This window comes from Oreochromis niloticus, linkage group LG20 (assembly GCF_001858045.2).
Source record: "Oreochromis niloticus isolate F11D_XX linkage group LG20, O_niloticus_UMD_NMBU, whole genome shotgun sequence".
NCBI lineage: Eukaryota > Metazoa > Chordata > Actinopteri > Cichliformes > Cichlidae > Oreochromis > Oreochromis niloticus.
In genome coordinates this window covers 36,184,916-36,203,364 of record NC_031984.2, presented here as the reverse complement: position 1 = coordinate 36,203,364, position 18,449 = coordinate 36,184,916, and the positions used below count along the sequence as shown (strand labels likewise).

General features: G+C 41.9%; 1 protein-coding gene across 1 annotated transcript; it reads left to right on the top strand.

The window, feature by feature from the left end:
- Window positions 1-6,228: 6,228 nt before the first annotated feature.
- Window positions 6,229-17,268, top strand: tbc1d25 (TBC1 domain family, member 25). Its single transcript, XM_003454251.5, has 7 exons — window positions 6,229-6,429; window positions 10,839-10,948; window positions 11,029-11,183; window positions 11,471-11,598; window positions 11,686-11,874; window positions 12,199-12,474; window positions 13,256-17,268. Exons 1-7 carry the CDS (start codon window positions 6,385-6,387, stop codon window positions 14,954-14,956), a joined length of 2,604 nt encoding a protein of 867 aa, XP_003454299.3. The 5' UTR covers window positions 6,229-6,384; the 3' UTR covers window positions 14,957-17,268.
- Window positions 17,269-18,449: the final 1,181 nt, after the last annotated feature.

The window sequence follows — 18,449 nt, the reverse complement described above, 5'->3', positions numbered from 1 at the left end:
TTAATAACATAACATCCCACAATGTACCACCTTCTACTGCACCACACTGGAAAAAGTCCCATAGTCCTTTTAACCAATGGGAAAAAATGACTGATTATTTTAAACCTAACTCAAGCAATGAACCAGTGTTGTGTTTACACATATAAACAACTTAGCAGAGAACCAATGTTGGAACTTGTAACTATGGTACTGACGACAAACAACACATAGTTTGTTCCACTTTCTTTAGCTGAATCTTGGTGTTATCTCTGGTATTTCAGTTTGACAGGCGTTAAACGGTATTTTTGCACCAACAAGTTGATTTACAAAAAGAACTTGCCATATCTCAGCCTGGTGTGCAGTGTGAGCTTAAAAACAAAACTCCCCACTGCACACAAACAAATAAACAATACAAAGAATCGTAAGACACACCCAGACACAGTCAATATTTTCGAATTTGCTCATTTATTTACACATGCTTTTCCATGGCACGAGTCTGTGAAATGACATTCACTACCCATGTGTATGCTTTGCACACTTTGTTTCTCCTTCGCACAGCATGTCCTGCTTGCGCTGTCACACTCCCACTCTCCTCTTCCACAGACCAGCTTCTGACACTGCTTTTTAGCGTCGTCATAAGGTGCTCTGCCACCTACCCTCTTACCAGATACTAAAAATAAGGGAGGCATGATTAGAAAGATGGGCACCCCAGCTACTGCCCAATCTCACTCATAAATGTAGACATTATAATGCTTTGCAAAGCCCTTGCAAGAAGATTCGAAAAACTCCCTCCATTCATAAATACATGCTGATCAAACAGGTTTTATCAAGGCAGACACTCAGCCAATAATACACAGAGACTAATTAATGTAATAGATTATTGCTTTGATTCATTCTTGATAAATTGGATGAAAACACTATACAGCTCTCCAAATGCATCCGTTAGGCCAAATTATGTTACATCCCAGAGCTTTCTAAATCTAAAGAGGGGCACCAGACAGAGCTGCCCCATTGCTTTTTATTCATTTTCATCGAACCACTAGCAGCAGCACAATGTAGATATTAAAGGAATTCAAACTGAAAATACAGACCATAAGATAAGGCTATATGCTGCTGATGTATTGCTTTTCCTTCTGAAGACAATAACATTCATAGATAAGTTCTCATCCATATCAGACTACTCGATTAACTGGAGTAAATCAACAGTTCTAACTCTGAACTGCAAATTTCAGAACACCTCCACCAGTCCACTACAATTACGTAATATTAGATATTTAGGTATAGATTTTCCGACCAAGCTCTCACACTTGGTACAATTAAATCATATTCTGCCACTAAAAATAAAGAAGAAGAAGAAGATCCCACACATTGGAATACTTTACCTATATCACTCATGGGAAGAGTCGCACCACTTAAAATGATGGTTCTGTTTCAAATAGACAACTGGTTCTCGGTGATCTCTAATAAAGTCTTTACTGCCTGGTTTAAGTCACTAGACTCAAACGTCTTGAAATGTCTGTGGAAAAATAAACCATCACGTATAAGTTGGGTTTTTTTTGGCTTTAATAGAGTTTTCAATGGTGGTCTACAACTACCAAAATTGTATTACTCCTTCTTGACCAATAGATTGCTATATCTTTCAAAATGGATCAAATCAAGCTCTCCTGTGGCTGGAAGAAGCATTGTGTGGGAAAGTAAAAATCTCTAGTCTGCCTTTCATAAGCTTAGAAAGCATTAAGCATCATAACTGCTTTAAAAGCCTTAACATAAACACCTCTCTGAAAGCCTGGTGGGAATTTTTAAAAATAGCTCATTCTTAACTTATCCCATGTAAACTAACATCCATTTAACAATCCAGATATCTGCCAGAGACTTGCTGGTCTGGGCTTTGAAAGCTCTGAGGAGGGGAGGTCCATGGGGGTTTCCAGACTGTCTGGGGTGTAATAGCAGGCAAGCAGACAAGGAGGCGAAACAGATGTCCAGGTGAGTCCAAACTGTGAGAAACAACAACCTCTAAACTCAAGGAGAACAAGGTTACACAGGGAAAAGCAGGTAGAGGAGGTCTACAAGTGCTTGCTATGTGGTCTTGTGTACCTGTCCAGAGGTTTTGGCAGAGGTTATGTGAAGACTATCCACATGGTTTAATTGCTGTATCCCACCCTCATTGAAGCTGAGCATCTTGGCTGACGTAAGTGAATTAGATATGGAAACAAAAACATCACATATAGTCCTTACTGCCCTATGCATTGCTAAGAAAACTATCCTCATAACTGCAAATGAAAAAAACAGTTTGTGTATTACTCAATGCAGAACTTTACTTCTAGATCACATTAGTTTGGAAAAAAATGTCTGTCTCCTCGAAAAAACGAACAAACAAAAAAACTATTGAATGAATTTATTTCTTATTGGTCTGCACTGATCAATTCCTTTACCTAGTTGGGGGTGGTCAGCTATAGTCACATTTCCCTGTGTGGCTTGCAGGTGGCTGGGGGTGGACTCTGGGTCTAAGGAAGTCTGGCAGTTTTCTGGGGTCTTAAAAGCTGCAGCTGCTGTTTTGTGGCACACGTATGTCTGCTTTGGTCGGTGGTGGTGGGTGGCTGTGGGGAGTGCTGCCTTGTGGTCTTGGGATGTGGGGCCTGGGGTGGTGGGTGGCTGGTCTCCCTTGCACAGATCTGGGTGCAGGGCCCAGGATGGACCAGTAGTTGAGTGGGTGGTGTCACAACAGGACCCACACACAGATTCAATCACAGACATCAAGTTCTCACACAAGCTTTAGTGCAAAACATAAAACTATACAATAAAAAGCTATTCTATTCTATTCTAAACAATTGCACAAGGAGAGATTGCTTAATGTGCTGGGAGGAGAAGGCTAGGGAGAATCTTGTGTCTTACTTGGCAGGAGGAGCAGAAGAAGCTCCTGGGGGAAGTAATATTGACCAGGTGAGTGTCCAGAGAGATGGGAGTGTGAAGTGAATCCAAATTGGTTTGTACAGTGATCCAGAGCAGTGGAAGGCAGGCAGGCAGGCAGGCAGGCGGTGAAGCATGATCCAGAAAACCTGAAGCGGCTTGAGGATTTCCAAAATGGTGAACAGCATCCGGGTAGAAATGCAAACTGCACACAATGTGAGAACGAGGTAAGTTAATTATAGATGTGACATGTGAAGCAAAGGTGGCCTGTTACTAACACGGGTTAGATAACAAACTGGCGAGGAACAGATGTGGACACTGGTCTTAAATAATAATAATAAAAATAATAATGGATTGGATTTCATATAGCGCTTTTCAAGGCACCCAAAGTGCTTTACAATGCCACTATTCATTCACTCTCACATTCACACACTGGTGGAGGCAAGCTACTGTTGTAACCACAGCTTGCCTGTTGATAGTCCTGGATCAATGACAGGTGAGCATAACAGCCACGGTGCAGAGGAAAGCACAGTGTTCAATACCGTCGACCATAATATCCTATTAGAGCGATTAGAACATGCTGTAGGTACTACAGGTGCTGCGCTGCAGTGGTTTGTATCATATCTATCTAATAGACTCCAGTTTGTTCATGTAAATGGAGAGTCCTCTTCACACACTGAGGTTAATTATGGTGTTCCACAGGGTTCAGTGCTAGGACCAATGCTGTTAACATGATACTGCCTAAGGGAAGCATGTATGTTCAGATTATTATACATGCTTCCCATTAATGGCCTCATAGTACCATATCACCCTATTAGAGCCCTTCGCTCTCACACTGCAGGCTTCTGTTAATTTGTGCATTTTACTCTGTGAGAGGAAGTTCACACTCACTTCCTGTATTTATAGCTTCCTGTTTATTGGTGACTTCACAGAAAGGGACAAGGTGAAGAGAGGGAAGAAAACTGTCCATTTTAGGGTTTTGTTTGCTTTAGTGTTGAATGTATTATTGTAAAATGTAATGGCTACAGTTTAGAAGTGTGTGTTTTGTTGCTGGTGAAAAGTAAGTAAGAGGATGATTATAATATTTAGTCTCATGTATGTGTCTTACCTGGATGACTGTATTCTATTTGTATGGAATAGCCCATTGGAGGCAATTTTGTTTGTATAGCTTGAGAGTATTTAAACAAAAGAATTTAGTTGTTCAAGAGAAGAGGACTAGGTCAGTGTGCATATGAGATTCATTTTGGTTGGTTTAAGTTTCGTTATGTTTATTTGTCCAAGTCAGCTTTTGAGTTATTGATTTTTGTAAATATTTTTTGTCACGATGTTTGTAAATAAATCACCTGCTACATTGGTCAGCATCTGTTTCCTGTGCTGCTTCAGCCACTTTGGCCAAGCCATCTCAGTCATTTTGCAGAATTTGATTTCCTGCTCTTTTAGTTGTTTCAGCTGTTGTTGGGGGTTGTACAAAAATGTTTTCATGAGCTTTTAACTGAGATTCTGAGTTTTCTAAAGCTACGACTGATGTCTGTATTTAAATAGACTTTGCATCACATTGTACTAAACCTGTTCCCATGGGCAAGAGGGGCTTAAGAAGTTAATAAATTGTATTTGGGGAACTCCGGACTGAAGTTTCCCTGGGTCAAATCACCAAGAACAATGACTAAGGAGTCCCTGTTTGTCTGCTCCACACAGCATTTGCTGAGCAAGCAAGCACTGGGCTTGACATGGCATGTACACACAGACTAGAATAAATTAATACAACTCATGTGAGGAGTTTGCAGTGAATGAAAAAAATATTCCAGATGACTGTCACCAAAGCGCTTACTAATAGGGGGTCTGTGAAAAGATTTTGTTTATTATTCAAATATGCTTTGCTTGTAACTGTGTAAAACTCTGAATGATATGCTTTGCTTGTGATTGTGTAAACTCTGAATGACGATTCACCCTGATAAACATGAAGCCTTGCCTATGCTTATCATATGCCGGTGAAGACAAGTTCCTGTGAAGAGGAACGGAAAGTTCCACTTAAGCAGATGTTTAGTATAGTATGAACAGAACATTTTAGCAAGATATGCATTTGTCTGTTAAGCAATCTATATTCTTTAGCAAGATATGCATTTGCAATCTATATTCTGAGAACAGGCGGAGACTGCCTCCGCCCTGTTGAGTAACCTACATGCCTATATAACCTGCAATAAAGAAGTGTACTGGTGTGACTCTCATTAGAGACGTTCACCCATGTACATGTGATTGATTATATTGTCTCACTGTGTCTCTGTTTTACTTTGGCAGCCTTCTATTTGGGAGATTTCCCCCAACAGGGTCATATGATTGTTGGGTTCTCTGTTGTATTACTGTAGGGTCTGCCTTACAACATAAAGCACCTTTTGGCGACTGTTGTTGTGATTTGGTGCTGTATAAATAAAAATGAAACTGAACTGAAAGCAGTGTTTCTGAATAAAATGAGCATCTTCCTCAGTGTTATTCAGTCCCATCTTTGTCGAGTCCTCCAGCAGCTCCTAGAAAACAAGTTAGATGTGTAAAGGTAGGATGTGTCAGTTTCATGCTGACAATGTTTCCGTCCTTGGCTACATCACTGAAAAGGGTCAAATCAGAGCCAACCCAGCTCAGGTCCAAGCGGTTCTGGATTGGCCAGAGCTAACCACTTGAAAACATCTTCAGCAATGCCTCGGCTTCTCTATGTCTTTTATGTTGCTTCAGTTGTCCAGTCTCAGAATATACATGTCAATATTCACCTGTCATCCAGCCAAAGTTCAAGTTCATGTTTATTGTCATATGTCATATACAGACAACATTGTAGCAACATTTACCCATAATGTGAATCCTTAGACCCGTGTTCCCCAACTTTACATGAACATATAGAAACTATACAGGTATATTAAAGAAAAGAAAGTAATAATAATAATAATAATAATAATAATAATAATGATAAAAGTCTCAGAGACGTCTGAGTGAATGTCTGCCTGTGCCACCTGTCTTCAAAACAAAACTTCTGCCACTCTCCCAGTTGGTCTTCTGCATCATACCTGGAATTGCCACTGGTCCCACATTGCACTGGATTTCGTTACCTGACTGCCTCCATCTGCAGGTAACATTGTCGTTCTCACAACTGACTGTTTTTCACACGCTGTATACTTCATTACTCTCCCCAAGTTCCTCTCTGGCCATAAAACCAACCACATCGCTTTACTTAGAAATAACTGAGGAGGTAAAAGGTATCAGGCAATATTTAATTATCTTAGACAAACGCATTTGTATGATATTCTGGTCCATACTCCATACCAGTTGGTGGCGGTAATGCACCAATTCGTTGTTTGTCAACAGCCAATAAACACAAGGAAGAAAAAAAGAAGCAGAATATCGTCAAGCATAGGAACTCGGCTAGTGCCACTTCCATCATGTCAGGATAGAAAAGCAAACAAACAGCAGACAAAGCTCGGTAGAACCATCCTTTTCCGAAACGGAGTCTTTACGATGGAAGGCGAGGAGGAGAGGGGTGTTGTTCGTGTCAAAGTCAAGGTAGGAGAATGATGGTTTCTTTGACTTCCAAATAGGCTGCCAAAGACTGCTAGCAGCGAGCAATCATATTATCGCATATGTTAAATTGGCTGTTTGGACAGACATGCTCCCGCGTTAATGTTAAACGTCGAAAATATGCACTCCGTAAACAGGATGTTTAGCAGTGTGCCATAACAGAGGGGGCCTCATCGCTGCTATTTATTTGGGTTTTTTCGGTAGCATTGCTTCTTCTCGATGCCGATCAGTCATTGTCCCTGTCAGTTTATACTGAGTAAACCTGTAAGATACACCTGACACGGTTATCGGTCATAACACGTTGACAATATCCAATGCAACGCTAAACATCGGGCTGTCACAGAGGTGAGCTGACGTCACTTGCCTGCCCAGAAAATGTGTGCCTGTAGGTATCCCCGGCGGTGTCTGTTTCCCCTGCGTCGGGAGCACGTCCGGTTGACTCCGCCTCCATTACAAACAGCGAGACGTGGAAGTAGTGATGTTTACTTTAGTGAAAAACTGAAAGATGACTGTCGTTACTTTACCGTTCAGTTTGTGGGTTACAAACAGAAAATGATACATTTATTGTTCTCACTTTATGAGATTATTTTAACAAACCGACGGCATTTTGCCCCTTAATTATTTTAATCCTCCTGTAACTTTACTGCATAAAGAGCTAAAACTCCAAAATTTCAGGAGTAGTTGATCATTGGAAGAAGTGTTTGTGAACTAAAAATCAAGAATGATGAATAGGGATCGGTATTGATAAGATTTTTACTATTCCGATTCCATTTTCGATTCTGTTTAATGATTCGGTTCTTTATCGATTCTCTTCTCGATTCTTGCTTTTAAAAAAAGGAGATTACTAAGGTCGATTAGCTTAGAACTTTGTTTTATATCTTCTCTTTAAACAAGATAGAAATTTAGGAGTAACATGGCCTTACAAACCCAACAGTGAGATCTTAAGAGATCCACAGCCTACGGCTCTTCAATGGGGTGTCACAGGGTCCCCAGGAAAAAAAAAATGTAAATGTAAAATAATAAAATAAATATTTTTCTGTAGCAATAACAAAGTATAACATAAATTATTCTGTAGCAATTACACAAGACTATCCAGTAACCTCCCTGCCTACAATTAAACACATTCACTTACCGAAAATCGGGGGCATCTGCTGTGGCAAATGGGTGCAAGCCTTTGACCACAAACTTAGTCACTGCTCGGTGACATTCGTCTATCCTGGCCTGAAAGGAGACGCTAACGGTAGACTGCAGCGAGAACTGCCAGACTCTGTCTCTCTCATCATGGTCGCCTAAATGCACAGTAATGGCAGGTTTTGTAATAAAGCAGATCGCGCTAACATAACATGCACTGTTAGTTGATTATTTACCTGCCGCATTAACGGGAGAGGACGTGCAAACGTTACCGCTGCTGCTGGGTTGAGATTCACGAGTCCGGAGCGGAATTAAAAACACGACATTAATTTAAGGTTATGGCGTGTTTTGTGAGCAAATGCTTTTGCATATTCGTAGTGTTTCCTCCTTTAAATGAAATATCTACTTTGCAAGTATTGCAAGTTGCCCTGTTGTCATCCGTTATAAGTATAACCAAACTTTTTAGCGTTTGAGCCGCGTTTCCTGCCAGGTAAATGACCCTCCGCAACGTGGTGACGTCATTCGGGGCGACTGGAATCGATAAGGGAATCGTTTCCAAGGAATTGAAACAGTGGGAACCGGTTCTCAACAAGAACCGGGTTTTGATACCCATCCCTAATGAGGGAAACTCTTTGTTCGTGATTTGGAAGCAAAGTCTGCCGGGGATGCCTTGGCAGGACAGGTGCACCAGCATTTTTGTTGTGTAATTTATTATCTGCATCAAAGACATAACAGCTTATAATGTTACGAACCTTTTTGCTGTATATTTCACAATACTTAGAAGTTTAGAGGTCATAATATGACAAACTTCATGCAGAGGAAAGAAATGTAATGGCTTTTTGTGACACGTTAATGTTGTCATTAATCAAAAAGAAGTTCATAATACTGTTATAGTTGCATAAATAAAAGTACGGTAGAATGTGTAGAAACTAAAAAGCTATAGGTTCAATATCCGAATGTACATTTGAACAAAATGTATTCAAATATTGAAACAAATAATAATGTTGATTGATATAAAAACCAGAAAAAAAAAATCCCTTCATCCTTCAAGCTCGGGTCTACCAGAGTCTTGGGAGCTTAAGGGTCCTGCGCAGTATCTTTGCTGTTCCTAGTACTGCGCTCTTCTGGACACCACTACTGTATCTGGTTGGTGGGCCATCACCAGTTTATCTGTCTGTAACCGGAAGTCCCACAGAATCTTAACTCGGTCATTCTCAACCACACTGGGAGGAGTGTCCAATTTTGACCTCGGGACCTTCAGGACATAATTGGTGCAGATGTATCTGTATACTATGCCGGCCACTTGGTTATGGTGTTCCATGTATGTTTTGCCTGCTAGCATCTTACACCCTGCAGTTATGTGCTGGATTGTCTCAGGGGCATCTTTACACAGCCTGCACCTGGGGTCTTGCCTGGTGTGGTAGACCCCAGCCTCTATGTGCCTATGTAAATGGTAAATGGACTGGTTCTTATATAGCGCTTTTCTACTCTCACTGAGCACTCAAAGCGCTCATCATACCCATTCACACAAGCACTTTATCTAAGGTTTATCGTGCTTCTACTCGCATTCACACTCCGATGGATGCATCGGAGGGCAACATGGGGTTAATATCTTGCCCAAGGATATTTGGCATGTAGACTACGAACCACCAACCTTCCGGTGAGTAGGACACCCGCTCTACCACCTGAGCTACAGCCACCCATGTGCTGTCACTCCGGCTTTGTCCAGCCACTGGTAGGATTTCCAGCCACTTCGTCTATCTGCCGGTGGTACATACAGGGGCCTTTCTGTCATGATGGTTCTTCTTCTTGGTCCTCTTCTTTCTTGGGCTTCTGCTGCCTAAGCTATTCTCTAAGCACACAGTCAGTTGTGGCCATCTTCCTGCTGTACTCATGGATGCTTGTTGTCTCATCCTGGACTGGTTCTGACACTCACCAGTCCTCTGCCTCATTCCTTCCGCTTAGTGTACAATCTCAAGGTGCTGGATTTGGGTTGAAACTCTCCACGCATTGTAAGGAGATTGATGTAATCTCTCCAGCATGTCCTGGGTCTGCCTCGGTGCCTCCATCTGGTGGGCCATACCCAGAACACCTCACCCAGAAGGTGACGAGGAGGCATCCTAATCAGATACCCAAACCACCTCAACTGGTCGTGGTCCTTTTCCAGCTGAGGACCACAACCTCAGATTTGGAGGTGCTAATTTTCATTCCCGCTGCTTAGCACTTGGCTCCAAACTGCTCTAGTGTAAGCTGGAGGCAACCACCTAGGCCACATCATCTGCAAACAGCAGAGGTGAGTCTCACTGTTTTTCCCATGTGAGCGTTGAAGTTTTCCAGTAGGATGACAGAAACACCAGATGGATCACCCTAAAGCATCCCACACAGTGACCCCAAGAAGGCCGGCTAATCTGAACTGTCCGTTGGTGCAAAAGCACAGATGACAGTCAGGACCTATTCCCCAAAGGTGCAGGAAGGCAACCATCTCATCCACCAGCAAAAACCCCAGCATATTGGCAGCAAGGTGAGAAAATACAAGAATACCCATCCCTGCCAACCACCTGTCACTGAGGGCCTCCAGACTGGAACAGAGTCCAGCCCCAAGCTGTGCATTGAGGTGAGACCTACTGTAACTTTATGTATCCGTTAACCTCCGGCTTCTTATTCACCAGAGAGGTTACATTCTATGAGTGTGGCCCCATGATACTTCTTTGGGCTGTGCCTGCCCCCCAGACGCTCACCTTTGAGCTCCCTCTCCAGGCCTGGCTCCAGGGTGAGGCCCCAGTAACCCTATTGCAGATAGAATAAGTGGTCCCTTGATTTCTATTCTTTTCAAAGGGTCAACTTAATCGCGCTTTGTCTGGCCCCTCATCCAGAACCAATTTGCCCTGAGAGATTCTAGCAGTTAGCTACCCCCCCCAACAACATAGCCCCTGGGATCACTGGGACACACAAAACATGGCAAAAACCGAGTGCAGTAGAACACAGAGGATGACGTGGAGCATTATTCCATTAATTTTATGTGTTTTGTATGCTTTACATTTAAATAGAAGAATTATTATGTATTTTGTTTTATAATTATTTTATAGTTATAGTCTAGTAACAATGCATTATTTTTTATTTTATAAATATATAGTATGCCATTGACTTTCTATGTTTCACTTATTCTCTTACTATGGTTTAACTACACCATCAAGAATGTTTACGTTTTTGTCAGTGATGAGATTGTAATATGATTTTTGTTTATTTATTTATTTTTTTCCCAGAAATGTGATGGGGCACTTCCTGTGGAGTTTCGCTCCTTTGCTGTTGATCCCCAGATAACATCGCTGGAGGTTTTGCAGCACATACTTATCAGAGCCTTTGATTTAAATGGGTAAGAATAGTTATAATGGCTAAACAGAGAAGTGCCCAAAGAATTTTTCTTAACAAGTTTAAATATCTCTCTTGAATTAGGAAGAGAAATTTCAGCGTTGGCTACCTGTCTCGCGATCGCAGTGGTGCTGAAATGTATCTGTCTCTGGTCTCTGACTGGGATTTGGATGTTGCGTTTGTCAGTGCAGCCAGACCATTTCTGCAGCTCAAGATGGATATAAAACCTTCCGAGGACAGTAAGAACACCAGCAACTTAAATCAAGACTTAACAAGACTGAAAGCAAAAATGTTTCTAATTTATGACGTAAATAATATAAATTTTAAAGATCAAAACTACGATCTGATGTGGTAGACGGAACATTTTGTTGCCCATCACATCCAAACTTTTAAAAGTCTGTTTGCACAAGACAAATGATTAGAACAAAGAATACCTCTTTCAAATTGAAACCAGGCATCAAAAAGTGACACAGGAAGGACTAAAAAACCGATGCTGTTAAATCTGCTTGTCATTATTTAACTGCAGGCCCTGTTTTGGAAGACTGGGACATCATAAGCCCCAAAGACGTGATTGGCTCTGAGCAGCTTCTCACGGAGAAGACTAGATCTTTGGCATCTGCAGCTCTTCCCTTCACCCAGTCTCTACTGTCCCAGGTTCCTTTCCCTTCCTCACTCTGTTTAACCTGACCACACTTTCTGAGCTGCGGTTTTTGCTTATGCACCTTTTTCAATTCTTTTTAGGTGGGCCGGACCCTGTCGAAGGTCCAGCAGGCCTTCAGCTGGTCTTATGGGGAGGAGATCAAGCCTTTCAAGCCCCCTCTAAGTGACGCTGAGTTTCACAGTTACCTTAACGGACAGGGACAGTTGACCCGGCCTGAGGAACTCAGACTGCGAATCTACCATGGGGGTGTGGAGCCGTCGCTGCGGAAGGTTTAGCACCTGTGTTTGATTAATATTGTATATGAGCACCTTGTACTGCACGCTCTAAATAATCTGGTTATTATTTAAACTGAATAAATTCTTGTGCTAATTGTAGCGATCTTGCTATCCTAGCTCTCCCTCTTGGTTGAGAGTTTTAACAATCAGTCAGCTTGCAAGCAGATTTGAACTGATACATTGAGTCATTTGCAATTTTTGGATGAAAAGATGGAACTTGAAGGACAATTAAGAACATATATGTGCAATTATTGAATTTGTATTTTGTGATTTACATTTCTCAAGGATTAACTCCTCTGTTGTCCTCTGTTGAGTTAGGTGGTTTGGCGTTACCTCCTGAACGTCTATCCAGATGGACTGAGCGGACAGGAGAGAATGGACTACATGAAGAGGAAGACGAGAGAGTATGACCAACTAAAGAGAGAGTGGACAACCCGGGTTAGTCATGAGGACCTTGAATTTATCCGTGGAAACGTTCTCAAAGACGTCCTGAGGACGGATCGAGCTCATCCATACTATGCAGGCTCCGAGGATAGTCCACATTTGACTGCCCTCACAGATCTGCTCACCACATTTGCCATCACTCATCCACAGGTTTGTATTGGCACATTATCTGCAGGAGAAGATTTGTGTTCCAATCTGAATCTCTTAACCCTCTGTATCCACAGAAACATCAGAATCTTGGCTAAAAGCTCACCAAGCAGCTAAAAGAACAAACAAATAGAAGAGCATGTAAACACAAATGACATAAACACAAAGCACGGATTCCCTGTTTGCAGAGTCACGCAGACAAGTATGTAACACCTCTATTGAAAACCGGCATCTCGCAGATTCCAAAACTGCAAGTTTCATCACGCTCCGACCAAAATTCACCGAACCAGCAGAAAACCAAACCACGCTTCAAGTTTGAAGAATAGTAGCATGAATTTTGTCTTAGCTTTGCTGTCTTTCATCTAAAACCTATTTTGTCACTGTTAAAGTTCATTAGCTAAATAACTCCATCTCCTACAATGCCTCAGAGCAGTTTCCATCAAAAGAAAATCGCCATTTTCTGCCCGGTTACAGAGATTGCTGTCTGACAGCACGTATGAGGAGGAAAAGGAACAAACCAAGACAAAATAACGAGGCTGATATTTTTCTTTAAGAAAAGACTGATTTGCATGACTTTATATTTTCTAATGGTTTGCTGAAAAAGCAATCCAGTTTTGATTCCTTTAAAAGTATTTTAATGATGGCTGTTTTAAGGAGGAAAGACTACAGTCTTAAATATACATTTGGTTATTGTGACATGACATTATATAACATGATTTAGAAATACATTCTTTGTGAAAACCGTCATCTTTTATAACGTTTTGCCATTGTGTTGTTTTTCCAGATATCTTACTGTCAAGGCATGAGTGACATTGCCTCCCCAATACTTGCAGTAATGGACAACGAGGCACACGCCTTCATTTGCTTTTGTGGCATCATGAAACGCTTAGAAGGAAACTTCCGGCCAGACGGGCAGCTCATGTCTGTTAAGTTCCAGCATCTGAAGCTCCTCCTGCAGTACTCCGACCCTGAATTCTACTCTTACCTAGTGTCCCGAGGAGCTGACGACCTCTTCTTCTGCTACCGTTGGCTTCTTCTGGAGCTTAAACGAGAGTTTGCGTTTGATGATGCTCTAAGAATGCTGGAAGTTACTTGGAGCTCTCTGCCCCCAGATCCTCCTGAAACTGAAGTGGAGCTGCTGGGGCCACCCCTGGAAGCCGACGAAACAATGTTCAGCAACTTTGAGGACAAGACAGTTGAGGACTACTTTCAAGATAAGGAACAAAAAGAGAAGCAGCGTCGACGGCACATGCTGCGACCTTCAAGAGAAGAAGCAGACATGAACATAAATGCCATCGCTGATGAAATGGACAGGCAAAGCGTGAGCTCGGACAAAGTAAATGTGGGTGACGAGTGTGATATCCCTCAGGTAACCATGGGAAAGACAGATCTGAAAGGTGCTCCCTTCGAGAGGCAGACTAGTTTTGGGGAGTTTAAATATTATACTGCCCGAAATGAAGACAGCTTTGATATGGAGGAGGGTGAACAGCATCCTCCATGTCAACAGGGTGCGGTGGTTTCAGAGACAATAACGAGCATCCCGAGGCGCCAATCCACAACTGACACTGAGGAGGACACGGGAGAGCAAACACCACTGTTTAAAAATTGTGATAATGATGTTTCTCCACCTCTTTTCCCAAGCAGCCAACCCATCTGGAAAACTGGCTCCTCTGTCTCTCCCATGTCTTCAGTGTCACCATCGAGTTGGCCTGGTGTTTCTCCAGACTCTCCTCCAAAGTCCACATCACCATACGCAAGCAATGAAAGTGAGGCCTTACCAAGAACTGGCCTAAACGTGTCAGCTTCTTCTACTCAGTTGCCCAGCAGTACGCGCATCAGTTCACCCACAACCCCCACTGCAAGGACATCCATCGCCTCTCTTTCTACTGCTCCAAACAGATCCCTGCTGTCTTCACCCATTTTGTCCTTTGGAAGAGGAACATCTTTGTCTGGTTCCAGGTTGTACTCAAACAGTCTCCTCTCACCTGGCAACAAATCCCCCAGCAGCGCTGCTAATACGCCCAGTTCTCTAAAAGCCGAGACCACTGGCATCAAGCCGTGCTCCTTGCCACCTCCTCAAGAGTTTGGTAAAGGCAACCCCTTCATGCTGTTCCTGTGCTTGTCCATCCTGTTGGAGCACAGAGACCATATCATCAAGAACAGTTTGGATTACAATGAGCTAGCCATGCACTTTGATCGCCTTGTGCGACGGCACAACCTGAGCAGGGTGCTGCAAAGAGCCAAGGCCCTGTTTGCAGAGTACTTGCAAAGTGAAGTGTGGGACTCAGAAGAAGGGGATGAGGTTAGCTCAGACTCCCCAACAACAGCTACTGCTACTCAGCACTCCCCTTCTTCAGCCATCTCAGCTAAGCCCATTTACAGCCCTTTAGCGTCTCCACAGTTATCATCTCCAAATTCAACCTATAATTTGGCGAACACCATTCCTTCTCTGATAGCTCAAAATTCGTTTTCCACCAGTTCCTGAATCTGTTGTACATCACTGGCTACCTTTTCCGGACTGCTTAGTGGGTTCAGCTCTTTTAATTCTGTCTCTAATTAAATACATATATTCCTTAAGGTCAGTGTAATATTTTTCATTTTTCTTTCTTGTTCTCTGGAAGTCGGGATAAAGAAGCTAAAGAGCCTTTTTCCCACTGGGGTTGCCGACTCTCAGCTCAGTAATTCGGGAATCTTATATTTGACCCTGCGCCTGTCTGAATCATACACTTGGTGCATTTAACCTATATTGCCATTTTTATTATGTTTGCTTATTATGTTTCCTCTCCAGGAAGCCATGGAAGTATCTTAATTAAAACACGGGAGTTACATTATTTAAAAAACATAATGGGGTGATGGTTTCTTGAAATCATGAGTCAAGTCATTGCTTTCACTCATCCAGAGTGCACGAGCCACTGAATAATTGTAGAATCTGTATGTTTTGTTTTGTTTTTTGTTTGTTTGCTTGTTTGTTGTTGTTGTTGTTGTTGTTGTTTTTTTTTAATAACCTCAAGTGTGACTTGTTACTCATAAAATAACATGCTTGATAGGGACCCCAATAATTTAATCTAATAATCTAAATTCTTTTAGTTTGGATATTTTTAATAAGTGTGTGTGCGTGCACAAGGAGCCACTCGCTGACTATTTAGTTGGCATGTTGTTTCATTTCTTTGTATCTTTAAAGCAAACATGCAGAACGGCATTTGCAGTGACATTCACTGTGCTCGGGAGCACATGGTGCACCATCCGGGCCTCATTTCTGCCTGAGACTGCTTCCTGTTAAAAGTAGGTTGTCTTCTAATACACTCACTTGAGGCAACTAGTTGTGAACTGATGCCATACAAATAATATTGAATTGAAAACATACTTGGCAATATTTGACACATAACACAACCATTGCTGTCCTTTTCCAGTCAGTTTCTAGTTCTTTCTAACACAGCTTGGAGTTGTGAGACTAGCTCACCATAACCACAACCTACCCTATACTGGAGCAGACAGTATGAAGGGGTAGGTTCTGATGTTGAAACTGAGATGGGGCCACTGTCTCTGATCCAACCTCTGCTGAGCCGCTGTTAAAACAAACAGTTGTGACGTCTCTTTAAAACATGTTAGCCCAGGACAAAAACTGGCTGCCATGCTGTGTACACCAGTGTGGTTTCAGTCTACTTTGTACAAATGCCTTTTTATTAAGAGACCTTGTGCTAGGGTCACAAATTAAAACTACATCAGTAGTAAAGTGAGTACTGCACACTGTAAATGTGTTTATTGAGTAATGTTTCATTTTAGCACTTTGGTTATTGCTCTTTTCCAAAGACAGTGTTTTATGAATGTACAGCTCGCATCTTCTTTTGTCCTTTTTGGATGGAAAGTTTAGGTGATCTCACAGAGTGAACCCGACTAACACAATCAATCAAAAAGCAGCTGAAGGCTGTCAGGACATGCCCAGGAAGATTGGCCCTATTTTGTTGTTTTGGGTGTTTTTTTTTTTTTTTAGTTGATTTACAGATTTATTGATCACATTAGATATATGCCTGTGAAATCAAACCTTGCATTGTGCTAGCTCTGATATAAACTCCACTTTAACAAAGCTTACATTCATCATTTTCTGTTATTGTTTGTGTCAAAGGCAGTTATGCTCATACTGTGGTTATAATAGGTGGTGGTGATGTTCTGGTCTTATTTTTTTACCAGCTCAACATACATGAAGGGAAGCAAATACATATTTATGTTTAGGCCATGACACTGTCAATAAGCTGGGCAACTGGAAAAATGCTTACTCTGGATGGGTTTTGGCCCCAGTCACATGAATCCATCCTCAGACCACATGCTCGATGTTCCAGACCTCAGCTCAGTTGTGGGCCATCTGTTAGGGATATAGGGGCACAACTACAAATTTTGGGAGTAGATCTTAAAACTTTCTTCTTCCTAGCATGGTTTACTTTACCTATTCTTAATTTTAAGGGATAGGTCTTCTGTACACACAGTACTCATGCAAAAGGTTAAGCTTATTTGGGAAATACCTTCTGAGGACTGTTTCTATTTAAACAGAATTTGAAGTGACTGATCTCTTTGGAGAAGCTCTTATGGTTATTATTCTGGGGTTCTGTTTTGCCTCCTTTTGTATGTCAGTATTTAATATCAAAATAAACCAATCTGAAGTAACTGTACTCACTAGACTGTGAGCTAGCAATATGTACATTTATTTAAAAAGGTTTATCTCAAGTTATCTATGTAAACAAAAGTTAAAACACCATGTTACTGATTGTATATTGGACACAAATAAATATTCAGTGCAGCTGATTGCATGGAGGATGATTGTTTTGAACTGATTCATGAAGGCTACAAAAGTCCAAGTGTAGAATTTGAAATATAATCCTGTTCTCAAAACTGCCTCAATTTTAATTTTACTTGGGTGGATCTAGTACTTCTTTGTTAATTGGTTAAAAGCAATTAAGCATTATAAGAAGTTAGTCTAACTGATGCACACCTGAGGTTCATGCCTGATTATAAATTCTGCTTCACACTCATCATCTGATGACAAAATTGAGTTGTAGACACAGTAGGGTTGAATTTGATGTCAGCCCATCCTTTGCAGCTGTAACAGCTTCAACTCTTCTCGGAAGGCTTTCTACAACGTTTAAGAGTCAATTCTGACCATTCTTCCAAAAGCACATTTATGAAATCGGACACTGACGTTGGACCAGAAGGCCTGGCCTATTCATCCCAAAGGTGTTCTGTTGGGTTGAGGCCAGGACTCTGTTGTGGGAGAGCTTGACTACCCTGAACAAACTCTCTCATCCATGTCTTTGACTTTGGTTTGCACATTGATGCACAGTCATGTTGGCACAGGAGGGGAACATGTCCAAACTGTTCCTACAGAGGTGAGAGCATGAAATTGTCCAAAATGCCTTGGTATACTGAGGGATTAAGAGTTCCTTTGGCTGGAACAAAGGTGACGAGCCTAACTCCTGAAAAATGAGCCCACACTGTATTCCTCCCTCTACCAAACTTCACACTTAGCACAATACAGTCACACAAGTACTGTTCTGTTCATCTGGGAACTGGTAAATCCAGACTCTTCCATCCATTTGCTAGACAGAGAAGCATGCTTTGTGTCCACTGCTCAAGAGTACAGTGGCAGCGTGTTTTACACCGCTGCATCTGACAGTTTGCATTAAGGTTTGGATGCAGCTGCTCAGCCATGGAAACCCATTCCATGAAGCTCTGTATGCGCTGAGCTAATCTGAAGGCCAGATGAAGTTTGCAGGTGTGAATCCATTGACTCTACAGAAAAGCTCTGTGTTGCCGTCATTCCCAGTTGCTTCACTTTGTTATATTACCTGTATCAGTTGACTGTGGTTGGCTCAGAGGAAATTTAACATCTGGAATTGTTACACAGGTGGCATCCTGTGTAACAGTGTACCACGCTGGATTTCACTGAGCTCCTGAGAGCAACCCGCTCTGTCACAAGGAGCAGTCTG